The sequence below is a fragment of the Copidosoma floridanum genome, unplaced genomic scaffold (genome assembly GCF_036245765.1).
Source record: "Copidosoma floridanum isolate Cflo_tuat_1 unplaced genomic scaffold, Cflo_Japanese_pri ptg000013l, whole genome shotgun sequence".
Lineage (NCBI taxonomy): Eukaryota > Metazoa > Arthropoda > Insecta > Hymenoptera > Encyrtidae > Copidosoma > Copidosoma floridanum.
The window spans coordinates 27,812,578-27,839,547 of NW_028321890.1; the positions used below are offsets into that span (position 1 = coordinate 27,812,578).

Here is a 26,970-nt window from a genome sequence, read left to right on the forward strand (position 1 = left end):
TTGAGCAGTTCTCGTTCGGTATTGCCTTTTAGTGCCACGCACCCATACGTCATCCACGTATACCTACTTACAAATGGTCAGAAAGAGAGAGAGAGAGAGCTCTATTATGCAAATTACATGCTTGCATTGTATTGCTCGCGATTCGCGATATTTTTAATGAGGGTGTGTAGCTGCACGTGTATGGATATTGCCTGAATTTTTCATCGATGCCATTATTGAAATGAGTAGAGAGAGCTATACGACCATCCGTACATCTGTACGTAAACGTGTAAGTAGTTAGGGATGAGGGCTCGAATAGAAATATAAAATGTATAGGTAATGCACTCGCGATTAATACATGTACAAACAGAGTGGATTATTAATTCGACGTGATGTCATTTGTTGTCGAAGAAAATGCATGGTGGCAAGTTAAAAGTAACCGCGGGCATTTGCGTAACGACACGCCTCGTGGGTGTGTGTTGGGTGGATCGTTAGCCAACCGGGCCATTACCTTTATTACACGCGTACCGAGATCCGGAATCACAGTAATCATTTAATAAAAAAAAAGTAAACGCGATAACTCCTCGTCTCACCTGCGCTGTATACGGTCTTTAAAAAGTCTCCCCCGAATTGACCAGTCATTCGCTCGATACCCCGACATTAGAGCACTCGTCACACGGACCCTATATATACGCGCCACCGGCCGGCCTACAAACCATTGCCATTAGTATAATTACAGTGATCCCCATGGAGAGGGAATAAAAGGGGCAAACGCTCCCTCCGTTATTCCCCGAATTGCCGTACACCGCTCCTATATATATATATACGTGTGCGTGTACGAGCACGCGACTCTCTCTCGATGCTCGCCTTTTGAGCTTTCGGCCACCAAATTGCCGGCCCCCCTTTCCTCCGCGGCTGTACGTATAGTTGGCTCGCTCCTCCTCTGCTAATCACCCTCCGATAAACGCAGCCGGTTTTTATTGCTTAGCTGCTTCCTCATCCGCAGGACGAGGCAAAAGCGCCTGTTGGGTTTGATTTTCGTTTTCTTGGCGAGTGGGAGGGAAAATCGTCCCGGTGAGTCGGCGATAATTGATGGGTCGCGTCGAGAGGCGGGTTACTCGTCGAATCGATATTCGATGACTCTCCGTGTCGATTAGCCACGCGGAGGAGGAGGGCTATTACATCCACGAGGTGGCGGATGCAAGCTCCGGGGCGCTAATGGGAAATTAAAAACGAACCGCGCTACGTATGGTGGAAAAGTGGGGACGTATACGGTGCGACGGAAGTGTAATTTCGCGGGGGTATTTTTACGGCTGCGAGGGTGGAAGCACGGCTCGATAGGGCGCGAAATTCCGAATTCGTCGAAGAAAAGCAATTTTCTGCTTTTCGAGAATATAATTTTCGCCACGCCGGGAGGGGTGCAAGGGGATATTGCATTCCCCGAGATAAGACTCCGCTCCTTCCTCGTCGTCGTCCTTCTTTCTTCCGGGGGAGCGGATCTCCCTCGCACGTTACACGCCATCCCGTGTGAAATTACTTCGGTGCGCGGCTTACCCTCGGCCCGTTCTACCGTGCACGGGTGCCGGGATCCTCCTCCTCCTCTCTCGTCTTGGAAATAAAGTAGATACCTCTCTCCCTATTTCCACATCTGGAAAATTGCTGTGCGGCATAGCTTGCCTCGTGTGTATACACCTCGAATTGGTTCTTTTTTTCCGTTTTTTTTTTTTTTTTTTTTTTTGGTAATGTCAAGCTCGCTCTCGCCCGCGGTAAATCATATACACGGAACTCGCGGAATTCGTAATGTTTGCGTTACAGAAATGGGGAAGTTCAGACGGAGAATTGTACTTATTTTTGTCCCCATTGTTGGTTTTGCGTCGCAATATCGCCGGAATAAACTTACATTTGCGGCCATTGTGCGATTACTTACCGAAATACCTGCGCGACATTGCGCAACGAGCGTCTAATTTCGACCAAGCGTTGTACAACGTAATCTATTGCGTCTCGAATAGACATCTTGTCCGCGAAACTCGCGTCGATTCCCGAGGATGGTTAATAATACGCGGTTTGACGATGTCTAATTTAACAACGAACGCGACTGTGCGTATCGCGCTTTCGTAATCTCAACTGTAGTCCCTTGAAATTTCCGGACGAGCGTATTGTACTCGTTACAATTTTGTAATTTACGCAACTCGTTTGTACTCAGAAATAATATATCCGTATCTCGCGAAAGCAAGTCCCAGGCTATTGAGTTTAAATTTAATAACGCGCGTAACAGTGTTTCAAACCGTTATGTATTTACTGTAAGAGCCACACTCGGTATACCTCTAACGTACACTTTTCACAGTCCAACCGATGCACCCTACCTATAAAGACATTTGGGGTAGAAAAACCAAAAAGTAGTTGAATAAATCATTTAAATTTTGCGAGTCAGCGAAAGCTTCGTCGTCGAGCGTTTCAGAGCTATTATCGCAAAAATGCCCAAGCTATCTCCTCGCTCTCCTCTATGTACCCCGTTCGGGACACGTACACGCTCGCTTTGGTTAACTGCCCCGAGAGAGAGAGAGAGGAAAAAGCACGCGCGTGTGTGATGAGATCGGCGCGGATAGCGCGTTCCTCCGGCGCGTCCGTCGCCGCACTTATCCAATTAATGTAATTGCACGATTTATTCCGCGTACTTTCTTTTCCCTGGTCTCCCCATGGCTCATCTGCCCCGGCGTTTGGTGCACGTAGTTGTGCGAGATCGCGCGCGTTGAGAGTACGAAAAAAGGGCTGCGCGAAAAAAAAGTGTAATAAGCCGGGAGAGAGAGGCTCCTCACGCGAGAGATAAAATCGCGCTGCTGACAATTAAGAACTTGATTGTTATGTTTTTTTTTTTTTTTTACTTCATTCAACCCGTCTCTCTTCCCCCTCGTGAACGTTTTATCGAGAAAACGTGTAATTTGACGACGGGTGTGTTTCTGGTGCGAGCGATGCAAAGCGATCGGCGCCGATTTCCTTTCGATCGGCTCGCAGTAAATAATCGGCTGCAATCACGCGCCGGCTCCGAGTTTCGTTCGCTACGTTTTGATTGTTGCTTCGTTCCTTCACGTGTAATTTCAACCCCCCGGTGATAAATTGTATTCAATAATTAGATAACCTGTTTGCTCTTGCACGAGGGGGAAAAAAAGTACGTGCAGGCTGGCCCATCCGTAAAATTTTACAGAAAAAAAAAACCGCAGATAGCAGCATATTACCCACTTACTTATAAGAATCCTCTGAGATGAAAGTTTTCTTTGGTCAAAAATTAGGCTGGAAAAATACCTTAAGGACAACAAAGCGTGTCGTAACAACTCGCGTTGTAGGCTTTCAAGAAGCGAGCTCAGGCTTTATTCTCTATATCTTTTTGTATCTAAAGTTCCACGCCATACGTACAATGGAGGCAGTAACTGTTTGGAGTTAACAGACGCGCTGCTTGTGCACCTTACCGGGAATTTGATTTACTGGCTCTAGCACCTTTACGATCGACCCACACAGGCACTTGCCATTAATGGAGCATGTCCCTCTGTACGAGGCCAGTGCGGTCGTGTGCCTATACGTGACCAGCCTAACCAAAGAATCTTCCCCAGTTACACGCTTCGAAACAACATTGTTTCTACATTAGAGGCATAAAAAAAAGGTGGAGGCAGTAGGCGCACAGAAAGATCGGTAAATCTCTTTTTACTGCGTCTAGCGCGTGTATTACGTACAAGTGTTTTTTTAATGGATGAAAGAGAAAGACGTGAGGTGATCGATACATTTTGTAAAATCATGATCAATGCATTTTTGCTGGTTAAAGATTTTTTTCGATTCATCCGTGTCATGGTGTTGCGCGGTAGAAGACATAAGTAATGGTGTTTTTTTTTTGTCTTTGTTTCAGGTAAATGGTGTCAACGTCCGCGGGACTGGAATTCGCCACCAGACGCGCAAAGAGTGGCAAACGACGCACGACGGGGTGTTCTCTACTCTTCGGTTTTCCTCGGCAGTCCAGGTAACAAACAATTTTTCACTTATATTACTTATTATTGCCTGTACACAAAAATATGGATTTAGATAATTTCACGGTACTCTGCTTCCCGAATATCAAATTCAGTTCGATGTGTACACAGTCGTAGTCGCATAATAACAATAGGCATTGATTCTTGCTCTTACGTTGAAGCACGAATCAAATGAAAAGTGCCAAAGTTTTCCGTGCTCATTGCAAAAATCCTGAAGCATAAAAAAAGAACGAGTATCTCGCGAACGATGATAACGCTCGTAAAGTTAGTTTGCGTGCATAAGCAGCACGACTCCCCCTTTGCATCATTATCACGGCAATCACTCTGCATCCGCGTGCATACAGCCAAACGAAACGTCACTCTGTCTGATGATGGGTGGAGCGTCCGCTTGTGTGTACATGAAGATATGCGTGCGCGCATTAGCGCATACCTACGTGCATATATACAACGCGTCTCGCAAGAGAGTGCACGTTCGCGGCGTCGAACAAATATTGATACGCGAGCGTCGACCAATCGCGGAGCGCACCTCGCGCTCGTACGGGTGCGTTAATCTTGCGATTTCTCGCAGTGTTGATCAGAGTTGGACTGGAGTTGCGCGTGTGTGTGTGTTTATCTCGTGTTTGCTTGATTTAGGTGCTTTGTACGTGCGAACGGGATCCGATGCTACTGCACAGATGCCTTGTTTGTTGTTAAATCAACTTGAATGTTTTTTTTTTTTTTTTTTTTTTTTTCTACTGACTTTGGCAGCTATGCTCCATTGAGTGCTGAATCGTTGCGGTTAAGAGTTTCCGTTCTCTTGATAATCGAGTCGTACCTTTTTTTTATCATAAAGTTGGATTGACCAGTTTTCCGTTTGATTGACCCTTTGAAACTAAAGTTTTTCCTTTTCATATGCAGCCCAAGTCCAAGTGTCCCTCTCATCCCGAGTATCGATGCATAGCCGTTTGGCAGGAGGTAAACGAACAACATAAACGATAAAGAGTAAAAGAAAAAAAATAGCGGGGGTACACGTAGTCCCGTCTCATTTCTCTCTTTTACTCCTTTTACCACTTCTCCATCATGCGCCGCCGAGCGTCAGAGATGCATCGCTCCCTCTCTCCCCGTATCTCGCGGAGGGAAAGACGAGCGTGCGCGCGCGGCAGAGCTCCGTCTCCCACATGTACTCTGGGAAAGGTTAGCTGCAAGTGAAGTAGGTATCCATGGCAACGAGCCGAGGCGGGAGTGTGACGGTAACCATGGCAGCCGGCTCCTCTCGCTCCGTCTCTCTCCCTTCCCCCCACGGTAACCTGCTTCTCTCTCTCTCTCTCTCTCTGCTCCTCTTCCATCCGCGGAATATCGCACTCTTCTTCTCTCGCGCTTGCCTTTTCTTATTCGACGCACCATCACCGATGCTCTTCTCCCCGCAGTCGGAAGGTGGGAGGTGGAGCGCGAGTGTAAGATACGAGACCCCGAAGAATATGGAGTAAAGAGGGATTCCGCGATGGTGCCACCATATCTGACTCTCCCCGACGCCTCGATCATCGTGCAAATGTTGGATGGATTTACATTTATATTCCGTCGAGGGTCCAAGAGAAGCGAGTGCCAAGGATGATGATGATGTTACCATCTTTTTTTTATGCTCTACTGACGTCACGTGGGAGTCACTTGGTGTCCGGCAGACTGACCTTGCGATTCGAGGCAATCGATAAGCAAATGTGCATGCACGAGCGTGTAAACTTTTTTTTTTTTTTTTTTTTCCTTGTCATGCTGATGCTGCTCTGCCTCGATCGGGATGACTGATTAACTACGATTTTTTCATCTTGTTTCTTGTTGGTGGTCCCTGAATAGTCCCGTCTCAGGCTTCTGTACCTTATTCCGTGGCTGTTATTATTTATTTTGGTAAAGAATCACCAGCTCGTTAATGGTAATCCATACCTGTACATTTGGTCGAACCCAATCAACGGCTCGATACATTATTCATATTGGTTCGTTGGCTAAGTAACAAAAGAACAAAAACAAAAATTATTTATTTACGGTAGCTCAATAGCATTACCGATCACGCGACGTACCATCTGGCTCCCAACCGGGTTATTTTTATGAATTTTTCATAGAGCAAAATTCTCGGATCGCAAAGTGGCCTCTCGAGCGATGGTGTGCCTACGCCGTTGTATTATTTATTTGGGGCAGGATCGAAAAATTACGAAACAATTTGCGGTCCGGCCTCGGACACGCACCGCTGCCTCCTCCCCTCGGAGCTCTGCTGAATGTTTAATACGGAAAAAAGACGAGAGGGCGCACGAGGTCGCAAAACGAATTACCCCGTGACCGCGTCCAAATTCACGGAATTTTCGACGAAAACCAGAGTGACCGGGGAATATCTCGTTACCACCACAAGCGGGACTTGAGTCATGTCGCAACCGAGGGATATTAGGAAGCGGTGTTCGCGTGTACCTATCTCGTTTCTCTCTTCGTGTATACGTACAGCCCCTTTGAAACTCCTGTCCCTCGCAGGCTGGAAAATCCGCTGGGGTTAAAATCGCCTTAAGAGTCGCACGGCTGTATCCCCTCGTCATTCCGACTTATTAAAATCAAATGCCTGTTTCGTGTTTTTTGGCCCCGTATATCGTGGATTTTATCCACCCGGCAAGGAATCGTATTTCAATTTCCGCTATCTTTTTTTTTTTTTTTTTTTTTTTTTTACGTGACTCACTTCAAAAGTTAAGAGACACCTTTTCCCAAAAGAGACAGTAGCTGGGTATATATACCATTCTCCCTTTTTTCCGCTTCATTTGTTAAATGCCAAAACCATACATGCAAATGTCCGGCAGAAAAAAAGAGTCAGAAATAATCCCTTGGTCCGTTATAGCTGCTTTTCGTGAATACCTACCCTCACCCATCACGTGGAGGTCTCCACCCCCCTCACCATACCAGGCATGCACCTATATACCCATACACAGAAAAGCCAACCACCGTTTTTCCCCGTCCCCTCTCGGCAGCCACCCCCGCTCTCGGTCTCTCACTCGACATTGAGCTCTGACTTTAATGTAAGGGTTGCACAAGCCGCGTTCTCGGTTTTCGGAGCAAAGGGGGAGGTGAAAGAGTTTGCCCGTGTTTGTAACACGCACACGCGCAGATGTACGGGGATACGTGTACGAAAGAGAGAAAGAGAGTTTAAAACCCCTCGGGGCTTGAGGTCCGGGCCCGGTTAGATTTATCGGATGTTTTGGTTGGCGGCCATTGTTAGCCGCTCTCCCTCCCTTTTCTGTCTGTGCTGCTGCTCTCGCTCGTTTTCCGTGTCTTTCGCTTTTCCCTTTAAAGTGTCAGCGCTTGCTTTCAAAACAGCACCGGCCCTCTCTCTGGCCAAAGAATTATGTGGTTAGAGCTCGGAAAAAAAAAACCCCAACAGAGCGCTGGAAATAATCCGTATGCGCGTCTCCGTTCCTTTTATTCCGATGCGCTTCGTCCCTCTCTCTCTCCCCGTACCTCTTCTCGCGACTCGAACATGCTTGTTATCGCTGGAGAAATTGTGCCGCGCTTCCGTATATGAATACCAGAATAAGCTGGAAAGTTTTCTCATCGCTTGTCACTCTCGAAATACCAGCCGAGGCTTATCTTTCAAAGAGCCGATTTTTATATTTTCAACCGATTCCGCGTGAAAATGAAAAAAAAAAAAAAAATCATCGACATTTCCGTGCCAGTAGATACGGTAGATTGGCGGTCAGACGCGTTTCGCAAACACTCGGGACGCGCACGCGGATAAACGTCTATTTATAGAAAAGTGCGGCCGAGCTATATGCCGGAGTAAGACTCGATCGAGCGATGCACTGGTGCATCAAAAGTATCCCATACAAACCAACGACCAAATTTCCACCCCCCCACGAGCAACCGGTTAGCAAAGTTGGAGCCACGTGTATGTATACCTGGGCGGGCGATCGATCAATTTCTAAAGTTTTCCATTTCGCATCGATGGGAGGGAAGGGAGATCGAAAGACACAGAGCGGGAAAACGGAAGTTCGGCAGCGAACCGCCACCGCGACGGCCTCCCCGATAGATTTATTAGCATTGTTTGGGGAAGGTCTCCCCCTCGCCCTGAGAGATGTGTGTTCGTCTCAGGTTCTTCCTCCTCCTCCTGCCGCCCCTCTCGGTCAAAACCGCAAGTTTCGCGCGCCACCTCGAACTTGCGTGTATACACACACACACATACCTGCAGCTGCAGGAGCACGCGGGACCCGAAGCGCCGAGAGTGGAGAGATACTGCTGCGGTTTCGGGCCCTGTCTCTGTCGATTCCCCGCGCGCCTTTTACCCCCCCCCCCCTCCCTCTCTGTCCCTCGTGCTGGCACTGTATCTGCGTACTTTGAGGTAAACCTGCGAGCGGTGCTTTTTGTTTTTCCCCAGTACGGAAGATCAGCGTTATTCCATTGGTTTAGTTTGTAACAAAATACAAGTAAATAAGGGTCTTCTCTTACATTCCTCACCCAAGTAAAACAAGGAAAAAAAAATTGAGGAGCTTTTACATTTGCAACGGATGGTTTGTTCATGAAAATTCTTATCATCGGAAAGTCGACGTATTGAAATTTCTATTCACAAGTAGTTAGGAAAGATCTAATCATTGGACGGTTATAATGGTTCAATCGGTTGAGGAACACAAGTATATACCTGTCATGATGAATTAGAAGCCGTGTAAGTTTATATGACTGAAAACAATGTTTATTGAAGCAATAAAATCTCATCACTATAAACTGTGTTTTTTTTACTATAGTGTTTACTAAAAATATTTTTTTTTTGTAACTGCTCGAATTTTTCATCGTAGCACCTGTCGAATTAAATTACATATCTCTGAATTTTACCATGTCCAATCCAAATACGTCTCGGTGAAGACCAAAAAATAATATGAATTCAGAGTCGTGCTGGATAACACCTGCACAGTTAACGATAGTATTATCGCATCCATTCGATCTCTTGGGTAAAAAAACTCTTAAACAAACGCCTGACAATGACCTATGACCAGAAAAAAAAAAGTTCCCTGTCGTTGTTTTAAGAGAAAAAAAATAGTATAACCCGAAACGCTCGTGCATGAGAACTTTGCATCGATGCGTGTTTCAAGAGTGTGACGGGCAGCCCGAGAAAAAGCTCGACGCAAAAAAGCAAAAGACAAACCGCACGTGGAGAATTCCTCCTCAGCCCCTCGCCTGTCGCCCGATATGCGCCAGAGGAGGTGAACACCTCTTCGATTAGCGTCGAACAACCCGACCGTGACCCCTTGCTCTCTACTCCTCTCTTTATATACATGTACAGCGTGTGTGCAACCCGTTGGACATTATACATTACAGGCTCGCGCACTCACGCACACGGGCCCCTCTGCTCGTTTCTGGTGGCGTGCTCCATCTTGCGGCACTGATTGGACGATCCATCACCGCGGGGCCTCTCTCTCCCTCCCCGCGATGCTCCTCTTCCTTTGACCGCCGCATGCGTTTTCTTTCTCCTCCTCTCTCTCGTTCCTCCTCTTCGACGACGACGGCTCTCGTGTCCATGCGAGCGGACACGCGCGCTTCTCACGCACGCGTCCTCTCCGGCACCTTTGACTCGAGTCCCTCTCACGCGCACTCGGGGATAATATTCCCTTGCTCACCCCCCCCCCTGGGATTTTTCGATGTTCCCTCGGATGCCTGCAGTCGTCCGCGATTTTATCAACGTTTGAGCGATGTCGAGGGCCAACATTGTGTCGGGAGACCCCCTCGGAATTCCGCCCGGCCGAGGGACAGTCCTTTATTTTCCCCGCCTCCGATGAGACGCTAGTTCGCTTCCTCGATCCTTGCGATTCCGCAATTATTTTGCCCCCCCCCCCGAAAGTCGAGGATTACCGGCTTATCGCGGCAAAAACCTATACCGCTGCCCGTCTCCGATTCGATATCGCATTACAAGGCTCCGTTCGCCAATCCCCCCGCAAACTCGAACAGAGAGAGGTGTATTATGTGTCGTCCATGTACACGTGCATATTAAATACAATGCGGAGCTGAGGGAGCCGATAAGCGCGGATGTGAAACGAGAGGGACGAGGTGCAGAGATGAAGCGCGAGAAAGAAAGAGCCGGGCTACGGAGGGATATATATATATATATATTCATTAGTTCTTCGCTCGGGGACCGGGGGAGGGTGGTGGAATATAGTTCCGGAGTTCTGGCGTGCCACGGTGTGTATATACCTACGCACACGGATATGATGAGCCCCGTCGGTCGCGGAACAATGAGAACCGGCGCGCAGATTTCACCGCGAGAGAGAAAAAAAGGTATACATACATAGGCACACAATGCTTTAGTATTATATATACACACGTGGCCACAGTCTTGCGTTCTATGTTTCTCTCCCTCGCTTTCCCCCCCCCCTCTACTCTCCCCCTTGTACTGCACACGTTGTATATTATATACGTGGTTGGTGCACGCTTTTGCCCCGGCGTAATATTCATACGCGCTGAATATATATTAATGCGCCCTGAGGTATGCGTGTACATGTAGTAGGGCTCGTACGCGCGACTGGTGTCTCGTGTGTATAGATAAAGAGAGACCGACTCTGCTCTCGCCCGTTCGCTTTGTCTCCTTCCGCTTCCCGCTTCTGTGCAATATTAGTGAAATGTGTCTCTGAGAGCTGTACACCTATATACTTATACTACGTGTATCCCGCGCGCGGCTCTGATATTAAACAGCCGTCGGTGCATCTGCGTTCCGGATCCTCCATCTCTTTTTCACGGTATACACACCCTCTTTTCTATCTCTCGTCTGCGCGCGCGTTTCGAAGTGGGTATATGATATGTACTTACACGCAAAAAAACGCGAGAGTATACACAACCTTTTCTCGCATATGCTGTTTGTTTTACGCGCGTTTTGAATTTACAATCGCGCTCTTGTCTCCGCGTGTATGTGCCCACACCTGGCGCGGAATAAAAGAAGGCATTCTCCGGTTCGGAGGAAATTGAAAATGGGCGACCTCCCCACCCCCCCCCCTCCACGTATTACGTACCTTCCGGGGTGAATTAAATTTTTTTTTTTTGTTCCCTCTCTCTTTTTAATATACTTTTTAACTCTCCCAAAGAGAACTTTCTGCATTTACGTACGGGACAGCGATTACTCTTACACGTCGGTGTATATAACGCGGGGGTCTCTCTCTCTCTCTCTCTCTCTTTGCACGCTGACTCCGTACAGCTCCATAGACTCGAAATTTTCACGACAAAGGGCTCTTTGTACTTGCCGTCTGAGATTTCCACTCGACTCTCCCTTACTCCCGCGCATACTACGTACAGGTACTTCCCACACATGTATCCGATGCAATATCAGCCGGGCGATATGAAATTCACACCCCGAGCCAGGGCGCGCGGTCCGTCACGCTGTGCGCACTTCGTTCGCTTCGTACTTTACTTAGCAGCTGTTGCCTCGAGTAATTTTTCTCGAAAGTACCGCTCTCGTACGTGACAATTTATAACGCGGCTCTTTCGCTGTATACAGCTTCGATGAAATTTCTGGATTTTTATGCCTGCGCGCATAATGGTGGACTCGATTATTTACAAGCCCCTAAAGTTAAACTCAACTACCGCAGATTTTTTCCCCCTCTGCATAGTTAAACGCGACTGCAATCATACGGCCGAGAAGCACAATGTTTTTAAATTTGCATTTTTACACGTGTAAATGTTTGCGGAACTTTCGGGGACGCTGGTATACTCTCCCGAGTGCAGGTTTCTCTATTGTTCTTGGCAATGGTAATCAATTATTTCGCAAACTAGACAACGAAATTCACTCTGTCGCGCACTGCCGGGCCGCGGAAAGTTGCGAAACGTAACAGAAAGTGCCATAAAGTCCGTGGGCGCTTCCAATTTAAATTTCACTCTTTCTGGCTTTTCTAGTCTCCGCGGGGGGGCTGAGAGCGCTCTTCGATTTTTATGGGACGCACGTTTGTTTCCTCTTTTTTTTTTTCTCTTTAACGCAGCCGCAGCTCCACGCGGCTACTGAATTGCGAAACTGTACACCAGTGCCCTCGCGATCATTGAAATGCGGCGTACTTACACGAGTAGTATATTTACAAGAGAACAAAACGAAGGAAGCATTACGCAAGTGGAGTATAAAAAAACAATATAGAAAAATGTACTAAACATTAGTAGTAATAATGATAGCAAGAGTCGTAAACAACGAGGCAACCAACATCCCCGCACGCGCACGCCATTCAAATGAGAAAAACCCGAGGCTCGCTTGCACATGTATATAATCAATTTTACATTCAATCTCAATTTCATTTTCTCCCTCATCGGCCAATAAAAGTACAATCGAGCGCTTAAAGTAAATCTCCGATGGTCCGAGGGGGGAGGGGGGAAAAAGAAAAAAGAAGAAAATAATTGCATCCGCGAGCAAAACGATTAAATCCAAGAGAAAGAGAGCGGGAGGAGGGGGTAAAGAGATATACATTCGCCCACCCCCTTTTCATCAAAAGAAAGGGAAAGGAGAGATCACGAACGAGGCTCTCTCTCTCTCTGGTGATGGTGTACAAAGTGCGAAACTCGTCGTGTGTACACACGAAGGCAGGCGCGCACACACGCACGGAGAGATGGGGCAGAGGAAGGAGGAGCACGGAACAGCAGCAGCAGCATTCTCTTCATTTCCAGGCTGTCACGAGCAGAAGAAGATTCTGGCTGCGTTTGACAGCTGCAGGGTCTGCAGGGCGAGGAAGGTTTGGAAACTCCGTGGAGAGAGGGTGGCTCCGCGTGACCGCCCTATATATATATTATATGCTTTTTGAGGACTCCCGTGCACGTATAGCTGTGTGTACGCGTGTGTGAATATACGCTCTCTCGGCTCTCTTTTTTCCCTCTCCACTGCTGTGGAGAAAACCACCCTGGCCACTCGACTCTCTCTCTCTCTCTCTCTCTGCGTAACTCCTCTCTGTGTTCTCCCTTCGTTTTTGCACAATGCTCGCTTGATTTTTTTTTTTTTCCCTTCCCCTCGTTTTGTTTTCAGGCGATTTTCCTTGGTTTTTCGGCCTGTTTTTCTTTTTTTCCTCCTGTAAGCGCTTGGCTTTGATGTCCGTTCAATTGCGTCTGGATATTTGTTTTATTTTTCACTCGCGTAGTTTTTGCAATCGACGCACGAGGGTAAATTGTTTTTCCAGGCTGGGCACGGCCGAGGGAAAAACTTTGTTATGAATTCGACTACTTTATCGCTCCGCGTTTTATTCGCTCCGTGAAAAAGAGTACAAGTTATGTACGCGCGCGAGCAAAAAGGTAATCGACGCGTTTGCGCTTTTTTCGTTCATCGACTTGCGAAACGCCCGAGAGTAGGTGTACGGGGTATTCTAAAAATACAGGCTCTCGCGAGCTGATAAGCTAATGCGTGCGAGGGAGAGCCTCGTGCGCGCTATTATCTGCCGCAGGGACTGTAGGCGACGATAAAACAAAGTAATTTTCAAAACAAGAGATACAAAGCGTTTGCCACGAGAGTTAAGAGTATGCAAAAATTTTCCGCTCGTAAGTATATATATATATAGGCTCACTTATAAAAGATCGCGCGTATACTCGTATTCACCGCCGTCGTGGCCTTCGCGATGTTGTATGCCTCGCTCGTTCGTCCGAGGCCTCTGTATATGATACTTACCTCCTTCTCCCCGTCAACTGCATGTACCGCTTGTACCTACTCTCAGAGAAGACGGCGACTGTGCACACGTGCATTGTACCTCGTATATTTATCCACGAGTGGTGCGACGCTCACTCGCACAATGTAAAGCCTCTCTCTCTTTCTCTCGTACTCAATAGGTACGTATGTGCATTTGAATACACGTATAGAGTACATGTACGCGATTACGAGGCATTTTTGTCGCGGTGCACGCGATCATTAGAGCAATTATTGTTGTGTCGGTGCACAATAAGGGGCTCCCTTCTCTTATCCTCGACAACAATGAGAGACGGCTCTTCTCGTGCATTGTATACGCGTATATATACCTACAACAGTTCAAGAGAGAAAGAGTGTGCTATATATATGCGCCGACTCGGTTTCGTTTGACATCGTTCGACGGCGCTTGTAGGTAATTGCACTCGAGGATAACGCGCCCCCACGGGCCATGACGTTACTTGACTTTGGGTTATCGTGATGTCGGCTTACTCACTCTCGAAAATGCATGTAATTACTGCTTGCTTGGTTACAGATTTTTTCGATCGTCGTATACATGGGTTTGTTGACGTGGGTGTGCCACGTGCGAATAGAGTTACATGCCCCAGACTCGCTCAGGACGTCTTTACATAATAATCACAACTGACATTATATTTCCGAGGGCACAGCAAATACAACCCGAACCTTATTGTGACTCACAGGATTACGGTTTGTCACACATTGCTGTCCACAATGAGAACCTTGGAGTGTGTTTTTCTCATTTAATTCCTTCAATTCGCGAACGAGAAAAAAAGGACCCACGCTTTGCCATCCACAGCGACGAAGAACCGCGTGTCATACATGGCCTTCGGACACATCCCTATTTTTCATCTCGAGGCTTAAAACTGCACTGCGCGACCTCGGCTGCGGCTCTCGTTTGAATTAAAAATCGCACATGGAAGGACAAAGGCTCGCGGTTTAATCTCCAAAGTTGTGATCTTGAGTATAAGCGCGAGCTTTGATTTTACCAAGGGGATCATCGATCATAAACGATTTTTACTGATTTGTACATTCGTCCCAAAGGTTTCACCACTGATCGATGAGATACGGTGAAATTTTGCGAAGGATGATCGCCAATAGTGTCCGAGTCTCACAATTCTCAGGAAATTTTTTTTTTGTTTTTTTGTTTTTGCTCCCAGTTCCAGAGAAGTCATTAGTTCCGAGAGTTTATCTCGACGAGTCGGCCGATTTTTTTTCCCGATCTCTCCGCGCACTCGGAATAGCGGAGTACAGTCACGCGTGCGAACCAGATCTGATTCGACGGGCACCGCCGCTCTTATCTGTCTCCGGACTGCCATGGTTCTCGTCGCCGCGAGCGTGAGCTTCGTGATTTGAATATTTGATCATCGGCTGTACCACATAGAGTCGCGCTAGCCTTTCCCGTAACCGCAAAGCAAAATGAGCTGGGAAGGGGGGGGGGGCGTACAGGTAGCGGGGCCCGAAACAAATTATTACGTCGAGAGCGGCGGCACGAGAGAGTGTCCCCTTATCTGGCGGCCGGCTTGTTTCTCACTCTCCTCCCGAGCTTGTTTTTATTTTTTTCTTCCTCGTCCACCACCTTCGGGAAGCAAGAGAGAGAAAGATGCTCGCGGTACCCCGTGAAATACTGCGACTTGATTTCAACACCTCCGTGCTCGTTAATTAGCGGCAACACGAGCCGCACTTTTATGCCCCTCCCTCTCTGGGTATACACTGGCCGCTTCTCCTCCTCCTCGTTGTCGTCCACTCGAAAGCGTCTCTTCATCGTTACGAAGCGCGTGTTTACGCGCGGGGTGTATAAAAACTCGGCTCCAAAGCTCCACGAGGGTGTATATTTATGTATACGCGCTCGTTGCGCCGTGCAGCCCTTTATCTCCGAGATCTCGCGGACAAAGTTCGTTTTAATCATCATCTCGGGAGTGTACAATGATACCCACTGGAGCGCTACTCGCAGAAAACAAAAAAAAAAAAGGGTGTTTTTATGCATAACGGAGGAAAGAAAGCAAAGTAATGTTCTTCACGGCTTACCGATAGAGCCAATTAATTCCCTTGCACGGCCAAAGGATCGCAACACTCGTGGCGAGCCGCACAAAGCGAGCAACCGGAGCAATTTTTCCAGCTCGCGGAGCTTCGGGAGGTCAATAGGGGTTTAATTGTCGGAGCCGTGCGCACCCAAGAATGGACGCCGGAAGAAAAGAAATCGTGAAGGGGGGTAGCTGGAAAGGGCTATTGTACCCGCGGCGAGAGATGAGAAAAAAAAGGGGGGTCCCCAGCCCCATAGTGTTGATACATGCGGGAAGGTGGTCGAGAAGCCCAAACAGGGGGGCCGAAGGGGTGGGCAGGAGAGAACCCCATGGCACTCGACTCGAGGACTCGCACCGACAGATTGGGAGGAAAACAATGCCGGATCCGCGCGGAATGCGTCGCCCGAGTTGACGCGTGTGCTGTTGTAAGTGCGGGTACGTGTATATTTATTCCCTTTGGGCCTCCCTCGAAAGAGTGTTCGACGGGTAACACAACCTCGAACTCTCCAGACCCTTGACTGTCACTTTGGTGCTATTGTATACGCACGGCTGGTTGTTTGTTTGGTTAATATTGCGCGGAAGATCTTTTTCCCTTTTTTTTTTTTTTTTTTTTTTTTTACTCCGAGAGGATGCAATGTAATTGATCGCTTCGACGCTCGGCCTTGGTTCATCGATCACACTTATCAATTATTCGAGTGCTCGTAATATCGCTCGGCGCGCATATTATACAGCGAGAGATAGATACCCGATAAACGTGTGTACGCTGTTGGTGCACATGCAACGAGTGAACACGAGCGCATCAAAGATGCATCGTTAATTAGCGGAGTCTGGCTTGAAATATGTCTTGCCTCCGCTCCCCGGTGTGTATGTACGTACATATGTGTATATACACGCATCGAGCGCGTCTGGGGTAGTAACGCGCGAAGAGCAAGCATCGATATTACGTATTTATTACACTGCCAAAGGGTGCGAGAGCACTCCTCCTCCTCTTCTGTATACATTACGTACAAGCTACGGAGGAAGTGAGAAAGAGAGCTGCGCTTCCTTGTAACACGGGCGGGGGGGGGAAAGGTGCGCTGGTAGGGGTAATCAATTTATCACTGCAGGTGCTCCGGAGCATTTACATACTCAACGGGGCTACCGTGGGCGTGCACCAACTGTATAAACGTACAACCACAACCGAGTGATCTCGCAAATTACGACGGTGGCGAGTATATACATCATACATATATGTATACACATAAGCTCGCATTGTTCTCCGGTGGAGTGATCTTTGGGAAAGATCGCCGGTTAAATTTTTTCCCCCTTTCTCTTTACCTCTTACACCCGGTCTTCGTCATCGCTGAGCTCGCGTATACGGCGCGATGGGCCGATAAGCAACTTCGAGCCAGGACGTGGAAGTTTGTCTCTTTTTTTTTTTTTTTTTCACAATCCCTCGTTGTTTCCCAGCATCGTTGATATGCGCGCGAACGAACGGTCAGCCGATTCAAAAAGCCGGGGGTGTATTTATAGAGGCGCGTATCTCGAGTGGCGCTACACACGCGTTGCGCGCGGATCTCGTTCCTAATTGTTGTATACCCTTGCGGGCTCTCGAGGGGCGTTCAATTTTTAGCGTCGGACCCTCGTAGGGGAAAGCCGGGCTAGTGTACGTCTCGCTAAGTGCATCGTAAAACGGGGCGCTAATACGCCGCGGTCTCCGAGCCCCCGTGATTTACGAGGTCGTCATCTCGTCCACGCGCCGCCAGTGCCCTCGTTGCGCAATTTTTTCGCTTCCGGGCCCTGCTGATTCCGCTGCCTTCGGTGCGGAAAAACATATGGGCCTCTCCGGGGACTCGTAAAATTCCTCCACTCGGTAGTTAATCGTTTTTTTTTTTTTTTTTTTTTTTTTTTTTCCAGTGAGAGTGGGAGGCCGATCCGGGTGATTTACGACGCTGCGTCCCGCGCTTGTATCATTACTAAGTTGTTGAGGAGCAACTTTTTTTTCTCAAGCTTTCATTATCTCCCAAGTTTCTCTGGGTACATAAACATTTTTATGTCTTGCTTCATTGGGCCTTTTTTTTAGTGCAGTGCTATTCATTAGCTTCGAATCAATTCTCGACCGAGTACTCGTGCGTATAAGTAGTCTCACAGAGTAAAGTTTCAGACAAAACAAGCCTGACCACCCTTAACTTCACACGTGCTTAGTCTTTCAACTAGTGATCTGTCACGTGTGTACTACGACGGTCGAGTGGAACGACCAAAGCTTACGTAAACAGAGTAAATTCAGCCGGCCAATTGAGGAGCTTTGGTACAAGTATGTTGAGAAGCGCATATATATATGCGAAGACAAGTGTGGAAATGCTCGTTGTTGGCTGGCGATGACGTCGCTGTTTTGTCTGACTCGTCCGACCCTTACGCGCATCCTTTTCTCGCACCCGACACCGACTTTTTTTTCTCCTTTTTAGCTCTGTAAGCTCCCGAAGCTACTATATTTTCGTTGGGCTAAAAACGCATCCACTATGTCAATTGTACTAATTGTTTTACGCGATGTACATGTGGCTTTGGCACGCGTCAACTGTTTCGTTCTGTACATACCTACGTGTCTTTTGTAAAAATCGTGCGCGAGTGTACAGGGTTGCAAACATTGCGGAGGTGCAACTGGGCCGGTAGAAAATCACAAAAAGAGACGAGCAGCCTCCCTTGCAAAAATAATGTCTTGATAAATGTACGTGGTGTAAAAATCGATAAAAACATCTGGCAAAATCCGTCGTAAATCTTTCGGCCGAGCGAAAACCTCTTTCTTCGGTTCGCAGACAGAAATCGACGCTCAGCAGGGTAAAATAAGAAGGAGAAAAAAAAACAAAAACAAAAACAAAAAAAAGAAAGAAAGAAAAAAATCAAAATAAATGGAAGAAGAGACTATACGTCGACGACAACGAGTTGGACTGGGATGAAAAATAGAAGCAGAGAAATTCCACCTTCAGAGAATTTAGATTCGCTCTCGCGCCGTGCGTTCCCATTTCAGGCTTGCGCTTTCGTTGAAAAGAAAAGAGTTGAAGCAAAGAAAGAAAGAGATGAAGAAAAAAAAAAAGAGTCCTCGGTACAGCGGTGGTATAGGGTGTGTGTATAAACACGCGGTGGAGAGGCGCGAGAGGAACGGAGACAGAAAGAGAGGAGAATCAAAGTGAAGAGGGGCACATATAGCCGGAGGATAGGCGTATCCATATATATATACCCACACATACACAAGCGAGATGAAGGCCGGTTTGATGGAATGCTGCCTTCGGAGAGCCCATCGGGATCCTTCCTTTCTCCCCTCCCCCCCAACCCCGATGATTCCCTTTCTTCCTCTTGGTGTTTTTTTCTTCCTCTCTTTTGATGCAGCTCTCCTCCTTGCGCTGATGTATCATATATATATATATATACATATATGAGTATCGACGCGCCGTGGCTCTTGCGTTATATACACACCAGAGCGCACGCGGACGCGAAACACGTGTGCCCCGTGTAAGACACTCTCGTCCCTGCAATCTCTCTCCCCTTTGTGTAGTCTGCGAACTTTTTTCCTCCTCCCCATCTACTTATACATAAAATATTCTCTCCCGCAATGCGTAATACAACCATCGTCCATCTCTGCACGATCGCTAGGCTCGATGTTTGAACAAAATCATGTTTGGTTGAAAAACAACCCTCCACTACCCCGGTTATACAAGGGCAGATGTTTAGAGTTGGGTACGTGGTACTGTGAGTCTTTTTTTTTTTTTTTTTTTTTTTTCAGGTAAATTATCCGAGCACCACTCGTACCTGCATATGGAATTACAGCCAGTGCGCGTAATTAGATCGGAAAGCGGACTACACCTATGGGGCTTAAATGGTAGAACACCAGGGTCACTCGATGCGCGACATTCAAGTATACCATGCACGTGCATATGTATATTATTATGATTCTTTGTGCGAAAGTACAAAGTACAATAGTAACACGGTTACAGAAGTGTATAGGTAGTGGTACCGTAGGGGGTGAGTATAGCTCCGAGGGGGGAGGGGTTGATTCGGAGAGAAAACGTGGATCGCGACGACTCGTGCGCCTCAATAAAACGAGCGTGTCACTCAACGTCGGATTGCCTCGTGCCGTTTACTCTGCTTCTACCTATACGTGCACTCGACGACGCTTCGTGGGGCTCCAACACGTGGACGACGGAAATTCGAATAAAGTGAATAAATGCACGCGAAACTCCTTTTTTTTCCCTTTCTTTGTTCTTTGGGTATAAACCGAACGATGCGACGTACAAAGTGTAAAGAGGCGGAAAACGGGCGACAGCTCGCATCTGGAGGCTGCTCTTCTGCAACGATGATCATTTGCGTGAGTAACTCGTGCGGAAAAAGAAAAAAAAAAAAAAAAAAAAACAAACAGCAATCAACCCTCGGAGCTTTTCGTGAACTCATGCATTCCGCATCGGCTGGTGTACGGTACACTCGTGCCCACACGCATCGCCCCTCGGCGTACTGCAGACACGCGCGTGTGCTTCGCGATGATTCGACGCCGACGACGCGGGGGGATACAATGCGGGCCTCCTCCGGTGAGTAATGGCGACTCATTACTCTTCGACTCGGGGATTTATCAGCGCGCGATAACGCGCTCGCACTTTTCGCACGTTCCCCGCTGACTGAGGCCCGGAGATCTGTGCCACCCTCCTACCCCAGTGGTTGTGGTGATGCCGATATAGGTGCATACCTGCCAGCTGTGTGGTTTTTTCGACACTGACTCTGATCGATCGACCGCGACGTTCTGTCTTTTTTTTATTATCATATAGGACCTCTTTTTTCCCTCTGAAAAACTAAAACTACTGACTCATACCGTCATCACATTGTACCTATGCAAACTAATTTTGTACGATTGATGAAAAATACACCGTATAAGTAGTACTGTACAAATTGGTACCTATCACTACTTATCAGACGAAATTTTTTGTCAACATAAAGTAGTAACAGTTAGTCTCCGTACACCTAAGTTTATCATTTAGATGAGTAAAACACTATAGTAGGACAATGACAACAACAGCCACTGTTAATGTAGCCAATATTTCAAAGTGGAAATAGGTATTCCCCTGGATTTGGCTTTTCTTAATTTATGAGGTGACGTACTAAAGTAGAACGTTAGAAAAAATATCAGACTTGTGATCCGATGTTGATAAAATTAAGCATCTTTGAATAAAAGAGTATCATTACAACGAAACTCGACAATTGTAATCTAATAACGTGAAATTAATTCGATAGAAAAACGTAGAAAAAAGTATTTGAGTTGTGCTCTATCATATCGTACTAATTACTGGTACGTAGTTGTGCTTTGTTTCAAATAAAATCGGAGAATGAAGGCCGTACGGGTGTTGCTAAATTTATCGTGTTTCCATTCGATTGTTCCAGATTTGTCTGACAAGCATCGCGACGATCACGTAAGTGAGCCGAGCCGTCCCCGAAAATTAATTTCCAAATCATTTCTCTTGCCGCTCATCGTCTCATTTGCAGCATCGCCCGCTCGTTCGCAATCGATCTCCGGTCTTGACTGCAGCTCCCATGCAACCCGAACACACGTGCACCCAACTTACACGGAATCTTTATGCCCGGGCGCTAACAAGACTCCCGAAAAGAGAGAAGGGGGCCCGTGTGAATTATGGGGACCACGAATACACGCTCCCGCGTTTGCTTATGCCGCGGTGGTGCACGTATACCTAACACTAATCTCGCGAGGGGCCACGGCGAGCTGTCGCCAGTTTTCTGGCTCATTACGGGCTGCCGGCGTCCATTCCTCTTTTCCCTCCTTTCTCGCCTTTAATCTTTTCTTTTTTTTCTTCCTTTTTCCCTCCCAACTTGTATTGTGCAGCTCCCGTCCGCAAAGAGAGAGCGGAGCTTTCCTCGGCGAGCTTTCTTCGGACGGGGTGTTTTTGATCGCCGTGGAATTTCGTTTGACGACTCGGCAATTACAATCTAGTATTTATAAGGTCACTTCGGGAGCCCGTGGGATGAGTCGCAAAGCTCCGTAAAGATAATTATAGGAAGGGAGGGTCTCGTGACAGGCTTTTCTTGTTTCGTCTCCTACTCGAGCGCTTGATAAATAGCGGACATTAAGCCAAGAGAGAGAGCGGTCCCTCTGTGAGAACACATATATATGTATATATATATGCATAGAGACTATACGAACACCGTGTACTATATCTACGAGACACTCCGCAAGACTCGGCTGTGGTTGCTTTTGGGTGCGCTACGCGCGGAGCCATTAACCCCGAATCCGCGGCTTGGATTTTCATTATTTTTAGTTCTTCCAACATTCCGCTCCGACATACTCTGGCATTGTCTCGATAAACGCGAGCGTTATTTACGTGGATAAGTGTGTTTTGTTTTTGCACTTGCAAATTTTGTGGTGGAGTTGCGAAATTTCTCGTGCGCGCAAAACAAAATCGGGGCATTTGGCTACCTCGGTTTTTCTCTGCGGAATCTCTTACGGAGACGTCACTCGAAAATCCAAGGGACCATTTTTACGGTGAAAAGTTGAGTCGCCTAGCGGGGCCCTTCCGGTAATTCGAGCCGTCCCGTATAGCGTCGGCGTCTTAACTCACGGGGAAGAGAGACGAGCGTGTAGACACACTTACACCCAACGAAGCCGCTCTCCGGGGCGACACGTGCTCGTCACATGTCCTCGCATTTGCTTCCTATCATCTCGCCTTGCTGGGCTTTTCATCTTTCTCTCTCTCTCTCCTCCGTGGAGAGACGATGACGCCGGTGGATGTATTTTTATCCTTTCCACTCCGGGCGCGACACGCTTCTCCTCGGCTGTTTTTCCGAACACCCCTTTGCTTCTAAATTTATTCCTTGTTTTTAAAACTGATTCACTTTTTTTTTCCTACTCGCTCGTCGTCCTCGTCGTCTTTTCTCGTTTCTCCCGCAAAACAAAGCGTCGCGACGTACGCTCGATGAGCCATCAAACATTTTATTTCGATACTCTTATTACCAAAAGCCGAAATCGTCGTCAGAGCTTACAAGTAAACACCCAATAAGTGCCAGATAAATTTACACCTATTTTTCGAGACTTGCTCACTTGCTTATCTATATCTATACATAAAATATAGATGAGCGGAAATCGTTGATTAACTATTAGTTTCAAGAAACCAAAACATATACATGTAGTGTCAATCAACTGCTCGACTCGTGCGTTAACATAATCGCAAAAAAGATCGGCTTTTCCATTCATTTTTTAGTCCGTGAAAATGTGTTGATGACTTGTGTAATCTCTTCCCGGAACACCTCCTTTATTATTACGATGTCTGTGCTGAGTGTCTCATTGCGCGACTACATTCCCTACGAGTATGTCAAACACAATACCGATCATCTCACCGCGGCACGCGCGTTGTATTATTGACGGACGCGTGTTTTCCTTTAAAAACTCGTTTGTACCCGAATCGCGAAAGTGCCAGCCGGAAAAGAGGGCGATAAAGATTAATTGGCCCGTAAAATCGGCACATCTCCCTCCGTGGCAATTGAAACACTAATCCGATTGCCGAATTAGGCGGTGTCGGAGGGGACTTCCCGAATCCGCTGGCGACGCGTGGATCAGCAGGTATATAGCTATACCTAGAGGAAGGCCAGAGATTGTGCTAATTAATGCCCCACCTCCCCTTACACCTACATAATATACAGTCTTCCTTCGACGATCTCGTTTCCTCTTCAAGAGGACGGCGTTGCTGATGTGGCGTGAGAGCTACTTTCTATGATAATCAACGCTTGAGAGCCTGCTTAATTGAGGACGTTTCAACTGCTGCTCAATAAAGGGCTCATCGAAGCGCGAAAAGTTTTTCCTGAGAAATATTTTCTACTGCGTGGAAAAATTCCAAATGGAACGCGTGACGCTTTGTCCGAATGGAAAAGAAAAAAAAAAGAAATTTTGCAGGTCCATAGCTGGTATGTGTACGGTCCACGGCGGTGGGCGAGCAGGTCGGTCGAGTGCTCCTAGTCAAATAATAGGCAAAGCTTCCGCGAGCCCAAACTCGGGACAAAGCGGCAATTTATCACGCGCTGGAGTGGCGTTCCGTTTTGTTTTGCACACACACCCACGTGTATACGGTTCCAGTATACCCTTTTTCGCTTTTCATATAGCGTAGGTACGTATACCAGTCGCGGAGATATTCCCTGCGAGAGGAATAGATAGTTGCGGCCGTTTTGAAAAGTGCCCGCGAGTGTATGCAAGGGGGGGGGGTAGAGCGTCACAAGGGAGCGGATGGGGGTTTGGGGTCGCGAGTGTTGTGTATGAGAGCGATGCTCTGCCACCATATGTCGGTGCTGCTGCTGGTCTCCGGTCAAGGAGAGATATGACGCTCTCACGATGGGACCGGGGATTTTTTTTTAGGGAGGAGGGGACCTGTCGCGCGTGACGATTGAGCTTTGGACTTTTTTTTCTTTTTTTTCTCACTCTGTTTTTTTTTTGTTTTTTAAAAGAGAGTTCTTCGAAATCATTTTTATATGGTGCCATTTGTACGTTCACCTACTCGCGTGAATCATGACACATGTTGACACTTGATTAATCCGTCGGTTTCACCCTCGTGAAATACCCAAGAAAAAAAATGACAACTCTGCAAATGAGACTGTGATTTGGTAGTCTCATAGAGAATAATATGCTGTTGATAAAGGGTTTCTCTCATACGTACTCATTGGGTATGTAATTGACACTCTGTCTCAAAACATGGCTTTTGTTCATAATGTGCAGACAAAATCATCTATTACCAAATTTAAGCTCAGTCCAAGCACAATTGACTAGTTTCACGTGCTAAATATTCGCACACTTCTTGCCCTGGTGAAAACGCGAGGGGCACTCCCTGGGGAGCAGTCATGCCTAAAAAAACAGAAGCCAGAACCAACGGATCCGTCAGAGTCGAGAGGCATCGGCGCAGATTAGCATACGCGAGACGCACGTAAGAAACCGAGAGATGGTCTTCGACGAGACGAAAGGAAGAGGAAAAACAAAGTCATCCCCCGGAGAAGTTGGCTGTCCATCGAACCCCCATCGCGCGCACGTCACGATTACACACACGTACACGTGCCCTTGACTAATTGCAATTCAAAGGCAGCGTCATTCTCGTCGTCTTTCTTATCGTCGCGTGAGTATACCAACGCAAGAGACGATCTTTTCGCATGTACGTTGTATAGGCGTACTTGTGAGATCCACGAGTGTGTGTACGTGTATGTATTCATATGTACCCACATCGAGGTAATTGATATATATACGAGTAGCTCCGGCTGCTGCACCTATGCGATCTCTCGTACGTTTATATATACTCTCGTGGGCCCAGCTCTCTCTCTCTCTCTCGAGCAAGGCTCTCCACCTCATCCTCCTCCGCTTCCTCTCTTCGTTCGCGTGTACCGTATGGTAGGCGGTCGGCTGCAGAACAGCAGCAGGAGCGATCGATCTGTATTCATAGGTCGTACGGCATAAAATACACTCGGCATGTCCATGAATCAGATAACTGTCAGTGCCGCTCCAAAGAGCGATGTCTCAATCGTCGAGGGCCTTAATGCTCTCCTCCTCCTCTTCTCTTTCACTTTCCTGCATACATGTGTGTGTGTGTAAGAGCCTTTCGTCGTAATATGGTCATCTGCGCCCTCCTTGGGCTCGTACTTATACCTACACAGGCTGTGTGCATGCGTATCTCGTCAATACTGATTGCAAATGCTTTGACTCTCGTAAACGACATCCTTACGAGGATTTGTCGCTTTTTGAATGAAGCTACCGTGATATTTCAGTCGTCTGTAGATTTTTTTAGCGTTGAAATTTTATTTCTTCATTTTCTTATGGATTTTAAAGCCTCTCTTATTCTTCCACAATGTGACGTGTTGGTTTTGTTACTGTGAGGTTCAAGTGACAGCCAATGACACTTGGGAAATGAGAAACAGGAGGAAACGGGTTTGATACGATGTCGATATACATACACAAAGACTTTATTCAATTTCATGACCGAGTCTTCAGTTTATTTGGAACCTGTTCCAAAATTGGATTTCCCAACAATTTTTCCATGTTTGCTCTTTAATTTTCAATTTAACCTAAAGTTATTCCACCCGAACGGTCCATACTTTTCTCGTGACGCATCGTAGTCGGATCAAAATTCGAGAAACTGCCTGTTTTCCTGAAAGAATTTCCATGACAATAAACAATATAGTACCATCAAAACATCGGACAAAAGCGAGAGACCCAAAAGACGCCTGGATAAATTTGTTTGGGAAAGCCGAGTCGAGAGTCGGCTATTGGTACGTAGGATACATCCCTCGGTAATCCGCGTAACTTTCGTGCCTTGGAGTTTCGGATCTTCCCTCGCCTCCTCCCCAGTCCGCCGGAATTAGATATTTCTGACTTGTCCGTGGCCGCGGCGTATGCGTCATCGGGATTAGGATAGTTCACTGGACTAGTCTCTCTTCACTTCTGTGCCCGACCAACTTTACCGCACCGTCGCCAAGCGAGAACTAATTGGCCAACAAAAACACTCTTGTATGAACAATTTATTAATTACTTATACGCTTCGCGCAGAGTCTTACCGATACAATCGGGGGGGTGGACTATCAATCTTGCCGCGAAACACCGAGTCGGCAGTATAACTCTACCGTAATCACACTTCAAAGCCCTGCAGGCTGCAGTACCGTCGTCGTCGCACGCGGTACAAACAAACCCATTAAAAGCAATTTTTCATGCCCGCGCGCCTTTTGATGTTTCGGAACAAGTGTAACAAGCCAATCGATATTTATCGCTCAACGATGCTTGCCGGTGTGTATTACAGGTAATACGTGCGTATGAGTATATATAGTGACTCGCCGATTTTTGTGTTTACACATTTTTTGTTTTTTCATTTTTTTTTTTTTATTTCCTCCTCTCGTTTCCCCTTGTACCTGCAAGCTTGCCACGCGAGGCTAATAACCAAAGTGTAACTAGCCACCCACGCGCTCAGCAGAGGGTTACCGATGCGTGCGTGTACACACGTGCAGCTGGCCAGCGACCCGATGCGCTAAATCATTCGCGTCGCGCGGCTCATTTGTAAGACAAACTCTCGAGAGCCGCTTCGGTGCCTTTTGCTGCACGCTTCTCGCTCTACCTATCCTCACGAATGTTGGTATTAACGTCCGCGCTTTCCTTTTCCACACTCGTAGTTTTTTGGCACCATTTTTTGATTGGCACGATTTCGAAGGTGGAACGCATTTTTCATCTCAACAAGTGCAATCGTTGCTGCTTTCCTGATCATTTGTTCTTTTGCTAAAAACAACTTTAATTCGTCAGGACGAGCAATCAAGTGTTTTATACATTTACTCA

General features: G+C 47.2%; 1 protein-coding gene across 1 annotated transcript in view; it reads left to right on the forward strand.

Annotated features, from left to right (window-relative positions):
- The window catches only part of hth (Meis homeobox homothorax), a 380,124-nt gene that overhangs the window by 218,125 nt on the left and 135,029 nt on the right, over positions 1 to 26,970 (forward strand). Inside the window, exon 9 of the mRNA XM_089590775.1 lies at positions 3,875 to 3,985. Coding sequence (XP_089446901.1) covers positions 3,875 to 3,985 — 111 coding nt within the window. The remainder of the gene's footprint in view (positions 1 to 3,874; positions 3,986 to 26,970) is intronic.